The sequence below is a fragment of the Labrus bergylta genome, chromosome 17 (genome assembly GCF_963930695.1).
Source record: "Labrus bergylta chromosome 17, fLabBer1.1, whole genome shotgun sequence".
Taxonomy (NCBI): Eukaryota; Metazoa; Chordata; class Actinopteri; order Labriformes; family Labridae; genus Labrus; species Labrus bergylta.
The window spans coordinates 1,164,277-1,181,325 of record NC_089211.1 but is presented as its reverse complement, the minus strand read 5'-3'; the positions used below and the strand labels follow the sequence as shown (position 1 = coordinate 1,181,325).

General features: G+C 38.9%; 1 protein-coding gene across 3 annotated transcripts in view; it reads right to left on the bottom strand.

Annotated features, from left to right (window-relative positions):
- Positions 1 to 2,527: 2,527 nt before the first annotated feature.
- Positions 2,528 to 17,049, bottom strand: part of cntfr (ciliary neurotrophic factor receptor) — a 220,850-nt gene continuing 206,328 nt past the window's right edge. For all 3 annotated transcript variants that reach the window (XM_065965866.1, XM_065965867.1, XM_065965868.1), the window contains 4 exons: positions 13,045 to 13,113; positions 12,747 to 12,867; positions 4,858 to 4,984; positions 2,528 to 3,386 (listed from right to left, as the gene is read on the bottom strand). In XM_065965866.1, coding sequence (XP_065821938.1) covers position 3,386; positions 4,858 to 4,984; positions 12,747 to 12,867; positions 13,045 to 13,113 — 318 coding nt within the window. In that variant the 3' untranslated portion in view covers positions 2,528 to 3,385. The remainder of the gene's footprint in view (positions 3,387 to 4,857; positions 4,985 to 12,746; positions 12,868 to 13,044; positions 13,114 to 17,049) is intronic.

Sequence of the window (17,049 nt, the reverse complement as noted above, 5' to 3'; positions counted from 1 at the left end):
GGAAGAATCTCTCTGTAGAGAACTATGAACCTGCACACTGAGAACCGAGTTAAGCATACGTTGTTTTTTTCTCCTCGGTGGGAGCAGTACGGAGTGATTCTGGTGTTTTTAAAAAGCTAAGAGTTTTTGATGTATTCATGAACAGTATGGAGCCGATTCTCCTGTTTTTCTTTATTGAACTTACTTCTCAAGCAGCAATTCATAAGTTTCAGACAGGGCAAGAAACATGAGGTGACTGCCTGTCATTATTTTTTTTAGCTAACTGCAAGACTTTTGGAATGATCTGGGGCGACTGTGGTTCAGGTGGTAGAGTCGTCGTCTCTCAACCCGGAGGGAGGGTTCGATCCCCAGCTCCTGCAGCAACATGTCCGCTTGGGCAAGACACTTAACCCCAAATTGCTCCCACTGCTTCCTCTGTGGTGTATGCATGTGTATGAATGGGATTAGTTACTTCTGATGGTCTCACTACACAGCAACCTTTGCCATCAGGGTGTGAATGTGGCGGTGTGACATGCGGTGTAAAAGCACTTTGAGTATTTTGAAGACTAGAAAAGCGATATATATGCTCAAGTCCATTTACCATTTGGTTGCAGACAGTAACAGTATAGGGGACAGCAGTATAGACTTGGGTTGGGACCCAGAGGGTTGCATTTTTAAGTCCTAGCTGGTACCATTTGTGGAATCTTGGACATATTGGATAGGGGCCAGTTTACTTCCCGAGTGCTGCCGAAGTGCCCTTGCGAAAGGCACTGAACCCCCAATTCCAATTCCTGTGCAACCACCTGACCCTGTCACTTATTGTAAGCATGCCATCACACTGTTGAAACATTTGTCTCAAAGCTCAGCAGGGCCTAAGAACAGCATCCGCTCTTCCTAAAGGTAGAAACTGAATTAACTCTTAGAACAGTTTTCGACTGTACGCTCATGTTTGCTTTTCATTTTACATCTCACATATATAATGAAAATTGTTTGAAGAATAATTAAATGAGTTGAAAAGAGCCAACACAAAAAAGAATGTGTAGTTATACCTACTGGAGATATATGTTAGGTGTCACAGTGAAACAAAGAAGTCAAGAGAGAATGATGCATCATGCTTACACTTTAGCCCAAAATTTAGAATCAGCACTTCTGGTCACCCATGAAAAGCCCAATATTGCTAACACCTGCTGTTAAGAACGGGGTTTAGCATAGCATATCTCCCAAACAGAGACCCGAAAAAGGACAGGAACAAAAAGTACATGAAAACTGACGACTAAACTGAATACTCAGAACTGTTGTATATGCTCTTAATATCACTAGATGGCAGAATATTCCATATAATTAAAAAAACAAAAGACTGCACTTAACGAGACACTGTTACTGTGTAAAATTCAGATACAACTGAACATTCCCTTCAAGCTTACAAGTATTGATTTTCATAATTAGAAAAGAAGGTGATTCGTTTTAGGGCAGAGAAGTAATCAATGTGCCATCACTGTTATTACACTGGGAAGTTATTGCACCTGTGACTCCTTGTCTCTTTAAAAAATGAATGTCCTCTACCCAATCTAAAGCCAACCCGCCTCCATGTAGTGTTTCATTTCTGAGGAGAAACTGATTTAGATGAGCAGTTTAGAAGAGAAGTGAGGAAGTGAGTAAGAGGCCAGCATGTCATCATTCATTGTGAAATGGTCACATTTAATGGTTGAAACCTGTCATTGTATATACATCTATAAAAAAGACCCCAGGTACAGGTTACGACATTCTACTGCTAATACATACATTATTATTATTATTATTAAATAATAAACCTTTTGTTCAATGTTAAAGTTACATATCATAGTTTACAAAATAGGATCAAGGAGAATTAAGCCATTATGAATGTCTGAGAAAAAAAAAAACTAAAATCCTCTATGTGTTTTTATTACTTGTCCATAAAATAAAAAACAAAAACAAACAATAAGACACATCAAAATTCCTTTGAATAACATAATATTAACTTGTGATATTGGCTATTGAAATGTAAACTGCAAAAAGACATTTTTTTTAAATGTTTCTTAAAGGCTTTAGAAAGCAAACTGTTTGTGTTATTGTATTTTACAGCACGGAACAGAATGAAAAGAAAAACCCAACAAAGCTTGTATCAATTTATGATAACCAACTCTGTCACCCTAATTCCAAAGTGGAAACAAAAAAAATATGTGGGAAAAGAAATGTTCAGTCTCAATTCCACTTTATTATTATTATTTGTACAATCCAGGTCTTCCTTGCCAGTTGCTGAAAGCAGTGTAAAGCTAACTGTCTAAATAAGCCAGACTATGGTTACTGAATTCTTCAAAGTGTTAGTCCTTATATCCAAAAAAAAAACCTTGACTCGCTCCGTCTGTTTCTTTCAGTCATCCAAGTTGACAGATTCAGTCAGATTGAGTATTTCTGTGGCCTCTTTGTTTAATCTTTTACACAAACAGGAGCTGCAGGGTTCCTCAGGTCCATCCCAAGTTTCATTTGTATCCCTTGTGAGTTGGGTGGCAATCAGGTGTCAAACACACACACACACACACACACACACACACACACACACACACACACACACACACACACACACACACACACACACACACACACACACACACACACACACACACACACACACACACATACACACTATATACGCACTCACTCACACAACTTTGTGGAGTTTTTAACCCACGATGAAGGCAGACACAGGCTTCAGGTTCAGGAAGCTCAGTGAAATGTTTGGGAATCTTTGTTGGGGGTGAAGTTGAGTCTTTGGCATGATGATTTAGCTGTATGGGGACTGCTACGGTAACTATACACACAAACGCACATGCTTTTAATGTGTGTGTGTGTGTGTTTGTCTGTACAGTGCTTAAGATTCAGAAGAAAGCAAAAATTAAGACTAGCAATTAATCATAAAAAAAAAATACAAAGGTCATGGAGAGATTTTTTTTCCGTCATCGCAGGAGTTGATTTTCTTATTTCTGAAGAGGAGATTCCCAAACTGTTGTCTGCCAAACAAAGTCTGCTGTGGCCCATCAGAACCACCAGGGGGTATTCTAAGTCTGCCTTTACTGCACACTACTCGCTTCTTGTTGTTGCTCCTGTTGCTGCTGTGTTTGTTGTTCTGGATGATGATGATCATGATGTTCATGATGATGGCGTTTCCAAAAGTTCCTCTGAAGAATTTCTCTGTCACCAATAATCAAAAAATGCTCGATGGCATTATCATCGTCTGATTTCATGTCTAAGTAATCTTGGTGAGTAAACGGCATGATGGACAGATATGATCAATGCACTGTATCCTTGAAACATGTGCAAAATAGAAAGAATAGCCTCTCCCCCTCCTCCTCTTCCTCCCACTCCCTTCAGGAATACGACATTTACATCTGGAGAAGGAGACAGAAGCACAAATTATATAGGCATCGCATCAAACAATCAATTCTTTCTATCTTTTTTTAAAGACATTTTTTGGGGCTATTTTTCGCCTTTAATGGATAGGAAAGCTAAAGAGAAACAGGAAGCACTAGGAGGAGAGAGATGACATGCAGCAAAGGGCGGACTTGAACCCATGGCCGTTGCAACAAGAACCATAGCTCGGCACAACCGCCAGGCCATCCGATGCTCCAATTATTTCTGTCTTTTAATGTTGCAAAAGTCCCAACGTTTTATTGGAATGTACTTATTCCCTTACAATCTACATATTATCCATCCATCAATCCAACATCAATGCTTTTTCCCGTTTGGGATTGCAGGGGGCTGGAGCCGATCCCAGCTCCCATTGGACGAGAGGCGGGGTACACCCAGGACTGTTCCCCCAGTCAATCCAGAGACAGACAACCAACCACCCTGATTCACAACTACGGACAAAAACGTCTGTATAAGCCGTGTTCTACAGCTGACGTTAGTGAAGGTGAAACGTTTTTTTAATCCTGTCCTGAAGGCTGGGTCATTTGAAGACGACAGGACCATGTTCAGATACACAAATGTAGATTTCCCAAGCAGTAAATTGATTTCAACTTTTTTAGAAGTTAAGAGAGATTCATCTTTGTTGTGGCATTAGTTTAAGCTTGAACTATACATGGTATTTTATTATCTTGTGTTTTTTTATTGTAATTCTTAAAATTACTTAATTTAATGGGAGTTCTCCAATTAACGACAATAGGGCACTTCCATGCAATACTGTCTGTTGGTGTGTTCACATTTAAATGTTATTTGAAAATATCTATATTACCAAAAATGTCTTTCATTATCTGGAGATATGATGATGTGTATTAAAGTAAAATAGACTAAGGGAAGGAGCTACACTCAGTCTCCAGTGGTTAAAATGAGCAGCAGGTGTCTAGTTGGATATACATCAGTGTTTAATGTAATTTGGCTTAAGAGCTTTTATCGTGTGTGTTGTTTGTCATTGTTTCTTCTTTGCTTGAAAAAGGTGCAAAAACCATTCCCCGTTTTCACATGTTGCAGTCAGGTTTGCTCTGACATTCAGCTTTTCAGTATTCATTGTTGGACATCTTCTTTCTCGACAGCACACATACTTTTACAACATGATTTACACTGTAGAACTATAAAATTAATGGGATGGGACAGCTTTGAATTGGATTTTACCCCAAACCCTTCAGGGGTTCTGCAGAGAAATATGAAGAAAGACTCCCCGCTGGGTCATAAAACAAACTCACCCAATCGTTGTTGCTCTTGTTATATTAAACCTGCTCTTGACATCAATAGACATGCATGGACTTGCCAATATGTGACTGAATGGCTGAGCTCATAATCAATTCAAAGATGAGGGCTGGTAGACTCATTATAAGTGTTTTGTGAGTGTGTGTGTGTGTGAGTGTGTGTGTGTTTGCTCACCACATGAACAGCAGCAGCATTCCTAACAGCAAAGGGGAGAAAAATGTGAGGAGTCTTGCAGCTCTGCCGACTGGAGGTTCAGCTTTTTGTGGTGCGTTGGAGGATGGTATGGGGGAGGTCTTTGTTTCTGGAAAACAATCAAAAAACACAATAAACCTTACTGAGCATATTTTTTTTATAATAGAACCCTAGCATCACATTTTACTTCAGTTTTTTTTTCTTGCTGTGTTGCACAATCGTTTGTCCCTAAGGGATGATGGAGCATCCAAAATGTCGCTCTGATGAATGGCCGCCGAAAAGTGTTCATCATACAAGGAAGCAGCCAGCAGAAAGGAAAACACAGTGCAGAGTGGAATCAATTCTAATCAGCAAGCACAATCAATACAGGACTTATCAAGGCAGTTATGAAGTGAACTGGACAAAGAAATCTCTTCATTCTGGAGCCGCAGGGAAACGTAGGCAGACGGGGGGGAAGAGATGGAGCCAAAAAGACATGGAGATGAAGAAAAAAAGAGTGAGGAGGAGGTAGAGATCCAGAAACCGTATGGAGAGAGGTTGAGTCAAAATATGAATTGTGACAGTCGATAAAAATCCTCAAACTTTTAGAATATACCCATCATTTTTGACTGATAATAAAAACTTAAAACATTATTTTTTAACATTGTCATAGTCTAATGTAAGTCACAATCATTACTTTAGACTGACTTATTGCACTGCACAAAAACATGGCATAATGAAGATTTCACAAAAACTGACCCTAGAGGCAAAAACATTAATTCTTAAATTTTGACTCGTTAGAACAGAAAACATATAAAAACATTTATCATTAAAGAAATTAAGGATGAGTTGGGGTCTAGCTAACGCTCTTTTGTCTTGAGACTTGACTTAGTGTGTAAACCCAACAGACCTGAAACTTTGTCCTTAAATGCTCCCCAAAAATAAATGAAATATTTCCCTATTTTATACGGTGAGACTTTTGGATAGAACTGCTTTTCAAGTGCAGATAAAATTAAAGAAAGAGTAAAAAAGTTCTACTCGCATTCATATTCTGTGGATACAATCATGTTCAAGTTTATGAGGTTGGCTCCACAAAGCTTGCGGCTAACATAAATATGCTGAAAATTACAATGTGCTCTTCCTTATGCTGTTTCTAGTACTTCAGTGTGGTTTAACATCGCCTGACAAATAAAAATATCACAGTTTAATGTTTTATAAAACGGGGCTATTGCTACAGCTGCAGGCAGCGCGGTAGATATTAACTTGTGCACACTGTATTCAGCTTAGTCGACAAGCAACTGGATTTTCTTTTTCTATAACCGGAGTGAGAATATGATTTCACTCTCCTTTCAATTAATGACTGCGCAGCAGCACAGTGTTGGGAGTGGGGAGATATTAGGAGAAAGCAGCCAGGTGTGAAATAGCTAGAGGGAGAGAGAGAGAGAGAGAGAGAGAGAGGGAGAACTACAACACGTTTAACTTGATCAGCATCTCAAGTGCAACACATCCCTCCTGCAGAAAAAAACCCCAAAACATTTTGCTTTGGAGACGTGGAGAAAATAAAAATTATGCAGGAATAATGTGATGGTGATGACAAGAGACAGTTATTGGATGCCATGTTCATGTTAAAAGCTAGTTGGGGGACGAGTAAAGACGGGGTGACAAGACAATGATGTCAGGAGGAAAGAGGAGTGATAGAAACGAGAGCAGCGAAGAAAATCATGTTAAGGAGCGGGAAAGGAAAAGAGCATGCAGAGGGAGAAGTGAGGGGAAATCTAAAACATTTGGATGTCTGGAAAAAATATGCACAAGGGGAAGGGGAAGGGGAAGGGGAAGGGGAAGGGGAAGAGGAAGGGGAAGAGGAAGGGGAAGTAATACGGTTCAATACACTGAATGACTTGAACTTCAACTCCCCTGCCTGCTCATTTGTTCTTCTTTTGGAGTCTTTAGGATATTTTAATTGAATGTAAGCTCTGAAGCTTAAATTTAAGACATGTTGTTGCCATCATTGTCATTCAAAGACGACATCTCAAAAGCACAGGAAAGCTAGAGGAGCTACTACACTACTAAAAATTCAATTTTCAAGTTTCAAAGCACAGATAAATATTAAGTTGTTGAATAAATAAAATATATTGAAGGTGTTTTATAAACATGCATCAAATGACAGGACTGTAAAAGACGTACAGCAGAAGTTCACAGGTCAAGAACTTTAAAAAAAAAGCACAGGATGGCAAACATTTAGCGTAATGTACCCAAAGAATAAAAAACATGAACTGATTTTACATAATGGATGCATTGAAGAAGGTCTATAAAATGTAAAACTAAGATTCAGTCTGCAGCTGACAGTGCTTGCTAACTAAATGCAAAATAGATGTCTGATTTAGAGAGTCATTGCCAGATTCTATCCTTGCACTTTTATGTACAAAGAGTTGGATTTTACTTTTTCTGAAAAAAAAATGAAATTCTAATTAGATATAACAAAATACTCCTACCCATAATGCTTTTTAAAATGTAATTTGGTTTTTAATTGCCTTCATTTGAGGGTACAACGGATAGATAATGAAATCGAGGAGAGAGCAGGGAATAATACGCAGGAAAGGAGCTAAGAGTCTGAATTGAATCTAGGCCACCTGCTTGAAAGACTCCGTACATGGAGCAAGACCTAACTGCTAGTCCATCAGCGCCCCGCACCTCAAACTTTTTATGGAGAACTAATGACTTTAATTTAAAACCCTAAATGTCTAAAATATCACCAACAATTCAACACTCCACATCTTAATGAAAAAATAACACCCGATGGATCAGATCCACCACACAACAGAGGCAGGACCTTTAACACAGCTCAGCAGAGACGGTGACCTGAACGAGCCACTTAGCACTTATAAATAGTTGTAGACATGGAGAATATAAGAAGTGATATCTAGTTTGGTGCTAGACAGTATCCACTTTCTGTCTCACAAAGTGGGTGAGGCTGATACTTATATCTGTGATGATTGCAACATTTGAGGTGGTGGCAACTTTTTAAAGCCTCAACTGATCTACTTTTTACTTCCTGGAATGTGGTTGCTAAGCAATAGTCCTATCACTGAGGATGGGATTTCGAACAGTCGTCCGTCTGTCACTGTGTTATCCACTTGATGTGAAATGAGGTTGTTGATGCCAGGACACAGAACAGACATTGAACTACAAACAGCTATTTTTGTTTACCTCCTTTGGGTATAGGCGAACTGCTGTTACTGATATATGAACAGAGAAAACAAATTAACAAAAAAGATGAGGAAGAGGCGATGTGGCAGGATGACAGGAGAAAATAAAGAATGTGTACCTGTGTTAAAGGACTGTTAGCCACACAATCAATAAGTCACAGGAAGTCTGTTCATTTCCTATTCGGCTGAGTGACCAGGGAATATTGGTCCCTGTGGTGATGTTAACAAGCTGGTCAGGTGGAAGAAGTTGGCCCTGACTGGACTGTTTGTGTTTATCAGCCAGATCCAAGAAATCAGTTTTGTTCCCTGATTCTCTGCTGACGTGATTCTGCCTCACATATAATTGTTTTATTTGTTGAGTGCAAACTAAAATATATCTTCATTGATTTGTATTTTTTCATCTAATTCAAAAGCCTGTATGTTTCAATCAACTAGCTTTTAAGCAAAACATATTTAAGGGGCAGATCATTACAAAGTAAATGGAGCACCAGATATTCAAACAAAGAACTAGAGCAGATGTTTGCCCATGAACAAATAATGTAAAAGTTATCTGCTGATATCGCAGCTCTATTTATCCTTAAGGATTAGACTTCCTGGTAAAGAGGTTGCATGTAACATTTGTATACAAGGATTCCTTGTTAACTATGACATGAGTGTCTTAAATGTAGATCTCTGTGGGAGCGCCAATGGTCTATCAGTTATGTGGTACAGCCCTTGTAGCAGGGGCCCTTTGCTGCATGTCATCCACCTCTCTCTACTCAAACCATTTCCTGTCTCTCTTCAGCTCTCCTATCTCATAAAGGCAAAAAGGCCCCAAAATAACTTTAAAAATTCATCAACATCTCCGTTAGACTGTATTCTATCTTTCCTTTCAGTATACGACTTTTTCACCTCAACTAAGAAATCCATTTTTTAGACATTTTATTTTTCAAACAATTTTCAAAAGATTGTTTGTATTACATTGAAAATGCGCCAAAAAATTGCTTTTTTCCGCATTGTTTCTTCCTCTTCTCCTCATCTGTCTGGATCAGGTTGACAAAATCACACTGACAAACTGTGTTCTCAGTAATGGTTAGTGCAGTAAACCCCAAAGTCCCTGAAAACTGATACTAACAACAAAACAGTTGTACATCTGTATAGGCCAGAAAAGAGATAGACACAAAGGGTGAGGTGACAAAGTTAGAGTAAGAGAAAGAGTGATGGATCAATAGAGAGAGAAGTCAGAGGAAATGGAAAGGACAGAGACTGAAAAGGTGAAAGAGAGACCTGCGGGTTAAAGAGAGAATGAGATGGAAGGACAGAACAGGACAAGCAGAGAGGGAAGGGAAGGGGAGAAGCCGCAGCTGGATCGAGAGGATGCATGAGGAGAATCCCAATAACCTCCTGTTCTTTTCCTGAGAACAAGAAAAATACAATGGGTACTGACTCAGTGATAGCGTGTTTCACTTGTTTGTGTGTGTGTGTGTGTGTGTGTGTGTGTGTGTGTGTGTGTGTGTGTGTGTGTGTGTGTGTGTGTGTGTGTGTGGAAATGTTAAAGCAGCCTTCATGTTCTGTGTGAGCTGTTTAGCGTGTGTGTTGTATGTTTCTCTGCATGCATGAATTATTTCACTGTGTGCTTATCATGTGTGCAGTACTCCTTCTGACACATAGGAGTCACTGTTGTACCTTAAAAACAGTTAAGACACATCAGTGATCAGGTAAAAAGACAAAGGAGGACAGGTCTACAGAGGATTTCAAATGAGGTTCAGATTTTAAGTAAGTTATGATTTTGAATGAGTTTTTTCCAACTTTGCCTCCTATCTAGCTATCTGATGTGAAGTGGTGTCGCATAGTTGATTAAAAAAAACAGCCCATACTCAAGTTACTTTTACTTTGTGGACATGCAGTGATCACATTTCACACTTAGATAGAGGTCTGATGTTAGGAGAGGATTGTAAAAACACAGGAATGTAGAAACAAATAGAGGCAAGGCTAGATGTTTTTTCATCTCTGATCAGTGGATGTACAAGTACAACAACACAACATTTAGTTAAAGGGTGATGTCAGCCTTTATTTAGCATTTTAGGCAAAATCCAAAGAAAAGGCCAAAAGAAGTTTGTAAATTCTGAATTTTTTAAAAAGGCAACTTGTTTGTTTGTTGTTAATCTGCTCTTCTGTATATGACCAATTATTACTATTATGTTAAACATTCATCAACAAAATGTTTAGATCCATTTTAAGGCTTCCTTTTCATTAATCAATTGACAATTTGGACACCAGATCCACTTGGGTGCCTGAGTAACAAAGTGTTTCATGAGGTGGCCTACAATAATACCATGTAGAATAGATGTAAATAAAATGTAAAGAAGAACATGAACATGAAAAGAAATCAAAATGTGGACTGTCTCCGTTTTGAAGTCATATCTTAGATTTGGGGCTGTACTCTGTCAATAGCAAGTCAGAAGGGATTTAAAACATTTGGACAGATCTTGAAGTCTGACAAGAAGTGGTCAAATTGATATTTGACCTAAGAATTATTTCTCCACAGATGATTTGTCTCTTCCCTAGCAAAATACATATTACAGACAAGAGCTGCATCAATGAGAACGTGTGAGACATTTTAAGATTCTGGTCTTCTAAAAGGTTTGACCTCTTCACAAAATGGAGAGAGCCATCTAGTTTTTCTAACTTCTACTACTTGAAGATCTCTGCTTTTTGATGAAGAAGTGAACTTAGGGTGAGGTCACATTAATTCACTGTTAGATTGGCTCATGGAAGAGTAGAGCTAACAGCAATCCTAAGATCATTACACAGACCTTAAAGTTAAATCCAATGTTGTTCATGAACTGAATCTTCATAAACAGTATTTTTCAGTAAAATACTTCCTACTGTTTCAAATATTACCCCAAAGTATTCATCAGCCTGATATATGAAGCTGCTGACGCTATGCATGAACACTCCCATATTTGCAAGATCACAGCAGGATTGCAATTTAGAAAGTGCAAATGAGTGGAATTGACTTTAAAAAGTGTCAGTCTATTTTCAGTGTTTATTTATTCAAAGTATGTCCTTCCATTCGGGGTTTACTATTCCAGAGTGGTCAGAGAGACATGCACAGAAGAGTGTTCAGGCTTGGAATGGATGTCTTATTTTTCAGAGATCATCAGTGCGTTGAGAGATTTCGATTTGACAAGCGAGGCGCCCTTGATCTCTGCCACATGCTGAAGGGGTGCCAACTAGATAACTCCCAGAGATAGCTTTTGTGTTTGTGTGGTTTTGAGTGTATGCTTGTGCATGAGTGTGTGAGTGTGTGTGAGTGTGCATGAGTGTGTGTGAGTGTGCATGAGTGTGTGAGTGTGTGTGAATGTGTGTGAGTGTGGTGTGTCTCAGGAAACACTGAAAATAAAACAATCTACAATGAATTTAAGTAAGATTACCATTTCTCATGCATACAAAATGGTAGAAAACGTAGGTGTTGTTGCAGTGTAAGTGAGCCAATCTGAGCTTGTAGGAGAGACGTGAGCGTTTTTAAAAAGATGTTTTCCCTGAGGCGATGTTCAGGAGCTCAGGTTGATGTGAGACGATTTGTCTTGAGGCTGCTGGATCTCATGCTCAAGCTGTGATAAAAGTTCAAGGCTATCAAACGCTTACAGTGTACTCAATTTAATGATAAAGAAAGTTATTAACTAAACTTAATTTCATACCTAAGTGGTTCAGGCCGCAGGCACGATGAACAATGGTAAAAACATTATAGGAATCCTATATTATCATCACAGTGATTTTTCCATCTGATGGACATTGGGACTGACAAAAACCAACCAGCATTAAAGAATTGATACATAAAGTCCCACTATTACAGCCTTTTGTCAATCCAGCTTCATATTGACCTCTTTGTACGAACATGTATAAAGCAAAATGATCAATTCTGCTGATGATGTCACAAGCCGGGGATTTTGTTAAATATTGTTCACTACATTATCTCCTCCATATATCACATCTAGTCATGCACATTTGAACATTCATCTAGAACCACCATCAATATATATATATATGCATATATATATGCAATATATATATATATATATATCAACATCTATGACCAAAAACCTGTAAAAGATTTTGTCTTCAGCACTCATTTGCGATTTAGTTTTTTAAATTCAAGCCCACTAAAGTAAAATGGTCAACCTGTTTCAAATATCACCTGCTTAGCATAAGCATTTTAGCATTGTCATTTTTTAGAATGCTAGTACCACTGTTCTGAAAATACAGCCCAGCAGATCTGTAAGAAAGGCTGTTGCCTAATGTTTTTGTTTCACCATACCTCGTTGTATTTCTATTTTTATCATAATTTTGCAATGTGAACGGAGGGCAAATCTGTCTGTCAGCCTTTTCTTCCCAATATTTTTGGACTGAAGCAGGGTGATTTTGTAAGTAGATACAGTATCTCATATGCATTAAAAAAACTTTATCCCAGAGAGTCCAACTAAAAAAAAAAGAAAAAGTTCTTTGTAACATTGGCAGTGAGGATTGAATGCTGTTTCCAGAAATCTGAATGTTCAGCTCTGACAGTTCTGGTTCCAAGAGTAATAACTTTCTTTGCATTTATTTTAGGCTCTAAAAATATGTAGCTGGGCTAACTCACCGACTTTAATAGCAACCCTTAGGCAAAAATAAAAAGTACAGACTTTAATTGAGGCTTTGACCTACCAGTAGGAAAGTCCACTTCAGTTGTTGAAGTGATTGGCAGAGGATCTTCAATCCAGGGTGTAGCATGGACAGCCACACTCCAGTCACTCCATGTTCCAATCTCTGTGTCCTTTGCAGCCACCTTTGAAACACCAAAATAAATCTGGTTAATTGATACCAGATTCAATCTATTAAATTCAAAATCTATGTTAGATAGAATTAGGTGTTGATTAAGACAGGGGGGTTCAAATGTAGCCCTCCATGTAACATATTTTGATAAGCTCATTTAGAACCAAACTTGCAAAACCAGAAACTTCACCTGGATGATGTACTCCTTCCCAGCATAGGCATCGGTTATGGTGTGGAAGGTGCTGTCAGATATCTCCACCTAAACAGCCGACGAAAAGAGATTGTGAGGTAAGTTTCAATCAGGAAGAAGGACACTCTAAAGTTGGAGTTATTCTTGAAATCTAAGAGACGTAACATAATTTATAATTTGAACTGGTGTATTTCCTGAAGCTACAGACTGACCCCTGAATGGGATCCATGGTTCTTTAAGGATATCAAATGTTCCAACATGATCAATTATAAAAATTGTTAGCTATAAAAGGCAATTCAGCCTGGAAGTCCAACCCTCAACCCGTAGCTCTAACCATAAATTATGTGCTCAGTATAGCATTCCTAGCCTGGGACTTTAATGTTTTGTGGGTGGTGGATGCAGCTGTGCCGTGAAGGATATGATTTTATTCAGCGTTCATTTATTTGCCACACAACTTTTATCATTATCCGTGCATAGTTCAAGTTTGTTACTTTATCTTTGCAGTGTTTTACATCTTACTCTTACATTGATTAAACATCCATGGCCTTGCAGCCTCCACAGATACCACAACTCGGACACACGTGCAAAATACCAGTGGCATAATTGATGATTATACCAGAAAGCTTTGGCATCAATGCTACATCATTTTGTAACACAATACAATGTATGCCAACATTTAAAAGCCTTTTGTGCACACTTTAATTTGCAGAGCGCAACATAGAATGAACTAAATGTTGAGTCATTGAGAGGAGCATGGGAGAATGATTTGCTTCCTCCCTGTAATTTACGGTTAGTGTTGTGTGTGCATTTGTTAGTGTGTGTGTGTGTGTGTGTGTGTGTGTGTGTGTGTTTGTGTGTGTGTGTGTGTGTTTGTGTGTGTGTGTGTGTGTGTGTGTGTGTGTGTGTGTGTGTGTGTGTGTGTGTGTTTGTGTAAGTGTTTGTTTGCCTTAGGCCCATGTCTGATTGACTGGAGGGGAAAAAAAGGAGAACGACAGTGCTGCCTTTCTACTCCTGAAGTTGTATTTAATGATTTAGTGACAATCTGTTGCCTTCTGCAGCCTACCACAGCCGGAAGCAAGCACGCACGCACGCACACACGCACGCACACACACACACACACACACACACACACACACACACACACACTCACACCCACACGTCTTGGGTATTTGGGCTAATACAAGAGCCTGGAGTTATATGTAATAATTTACTGTGTTAACTTAGGAAGAAGTTTGTTTATTGTGTCAGCTGGACAAAATAAAATACAAACAAGTGTTTACAACATTGAATGAATGCTAAAATGTTTGAGTTGGCTTGAAAACCGCAGCACAGTTCAAATCCTCTACACAGTAAAGAGGTGACTGATAATGGTCATCCTGATCGTTTCAAGGTGTTAATGCAGGTGAATCTCTTTCATAAGATCTGAGATTATGCTTCTTCATTTAATATTGACATGCCTTTTAGTCATCAACTGATCTCAAATACTTCACATATTACTCTGCACACATGTTATTTGCATTGATGGTGTAAAAGCTGTAATTTAAAAGGACACAATTTGGGCCATGTGCTCTTTATCAGGAAACAAACAGACATGGTGCTTAATTGGTAACGTTTTCTTTATTCTTAACAGAATATGACCCTCCTTTTACTAGAAAAACATTTCTGACTGTATGATGACATCCAGCAGTTTATTGGATGAAGTTGTTTCTTTTTTAAACCTTCCCATAACTCCAGACTTTGTGGGGCCCCTGGACATCCTTTTTAATTGGTTATAATAAAATGGTGCCCTACAGGTCGTAAAAAAAGCAAGCAGTTCAACCAGATTATCCTACCTGCATCATTTGTTAGTAAATTGAAACTGAGAGCCCATTAATGTCTTTAATTATGCCGTGGTGTACAGATGAATTGCACCTGCACAATTGTAATAATGCAATACAAAAGAGTCAAAACAGCAGACGGTGGACTTTTACAACTAACAGTCTTTGTAAAATTTTCACAAATCACCTTTTATATATCTATAGGGTAATGTAATATTGATGGAAATTATGTGCAAAACTACGACCATCAGATAAATTAGGCCTTTAAAGAACAGTATTTGATTTGATCCAAAAAAAAAACTCACACCACCATCAAATTTTTTTTCCAACTACCTGCTGTAACCAAAGCTTCCAACTGGAGTTTCCCTCTCAGCTCTTCAAAATGTGCAAATCTGGAGTAGATCTGACAAATAAGTCCTTCGTACAGACCCAGCATCTGTGCTTCCTCTGTCTTCCTGTAATCTCTCTCTCATCGCTCACCCGCTCAGTAAAGTTGACTGGTCTTTTTTCAACTTTGCCTTGATCTCCGCAGCCTCCCTCGACCTGCTGTAACTCATGTCTCTCACCCTCTCTCCCTATTCTTGGAAGGAACATCAAGCCTTATCAGCCTAACAGAGCGCTACACTAACAGGCTTAATTTCACAAGTGGAATGCAATAACAGAGCATGTGTGTTTTGCATGTTGTTTGTAGGGCACTGTGTGTATATCTGGATGTAATATAGTATATATAGTGTGTGTAAAAGTGTGTTAACAAGCGAGGGTGCAGCCTTTGAGGCTAAATCTTGCGCTGTTTATGTGTAGTCCAGTCAGCGTATCCACCCATAGCGTCTATCAGCATTCCTTCCCGATTCTAATGTGTATGTGTGTGTGTATGTGCATGTGTATGTGATGTGTGTGTGTGTGTGTGTATGTGTATGTGTATGTGTATGTGTATGTGTATGTGTATGTGTATGTGTATGTGTATGTGTATGTGATGCGATGTGTGTGTGTGTATGTGCATGTGATGTGTGTGTGTGTGTGTGTGTGTGTGTATGTGTATGTGATGCGATGTGTGTGTGTGTATGTGTATGTGTATGTGATGCGATGTGTGTGTGTGTATGTGTATGTGTATGTGTATGTGTATGTGTATGTGTATGTGTATGTGTGTGTGCGTGTGTATGTGTGTGTGCGTGTGCATGTGCGTGTGCTTGTGTGTGTGTGTGTGTGTGTGTGAGTGTGTGTGTGTTTGTTTGTTCTTGCATTTGATATGAATGTAAAAAATATCCACATGACCAAATTAGGGAAATATGCCTCCTCACACTTGTGTTTGTGATTCTTTGCATGCACATGTTTACACTCATGTCAATACAAGTCCGCTGCAGTGTGTTTTTTGTAGTTTTTGTCTGCATGGCTCGACTTGAACCGGTGTATGTGTGCTTGCACATGTATGTAAGAAGGAGGAGTGTGTGGAGTAAACAGCTTGTAGATAAACATTTCCAGAGAGATGGATGTGCTGCTACGCTGCCAAGTTGCTAAACAGGGAGCAGTTGAAAGCAGCACTTAATATCACGTAGTGGAGGGGAGTGGGAGGGGAGGGGAGGGGAGGGAGGGAAGGGAGGGGAGGGAAGGGCGGGGGGGATATATAGACAGCTGCCAACTAAAAAAAAAGAGAACTTTCACACTGCAAGACCAAGCCTGTGTGTTATTGCAGTGGTGGTGAGATGATGTATATTAACTTGTTGCACTGCTTGTGGATGTGTGTGTGTGTATGCAGTCCGGATGTATTGAAACCTAAGCTGGAACAAAAAAAATCCACTTTTACCATATGAAAAATTCTGATATGCACTGATGCATTTGAATGTTTGACTCATCCACATGTGCACATACACAAAGGAAAGCAGGCAAACACTCTCATTGCCACTCTTCAATCACAAATATTTACATTGCCATAATCTCGTCCCATTGCCTCGGAGTGAATATATTATGTTTACTAAACCCAAGGTATAATGACAATCACAAAGATTAAACCAATATGGAATGACTACAATTTGCCTATTTTGAAAGTAATGATCTCTAAATCTCTCCACCCATGAGAAACTTTCTCAGATAATACATAACCAGCATATGGCTGTAGGCTGTAAACAGCATATGTGAGCATGAATATTTGACAATAAACTGGAGAACACAATATATTTAGATGGTCTTATTG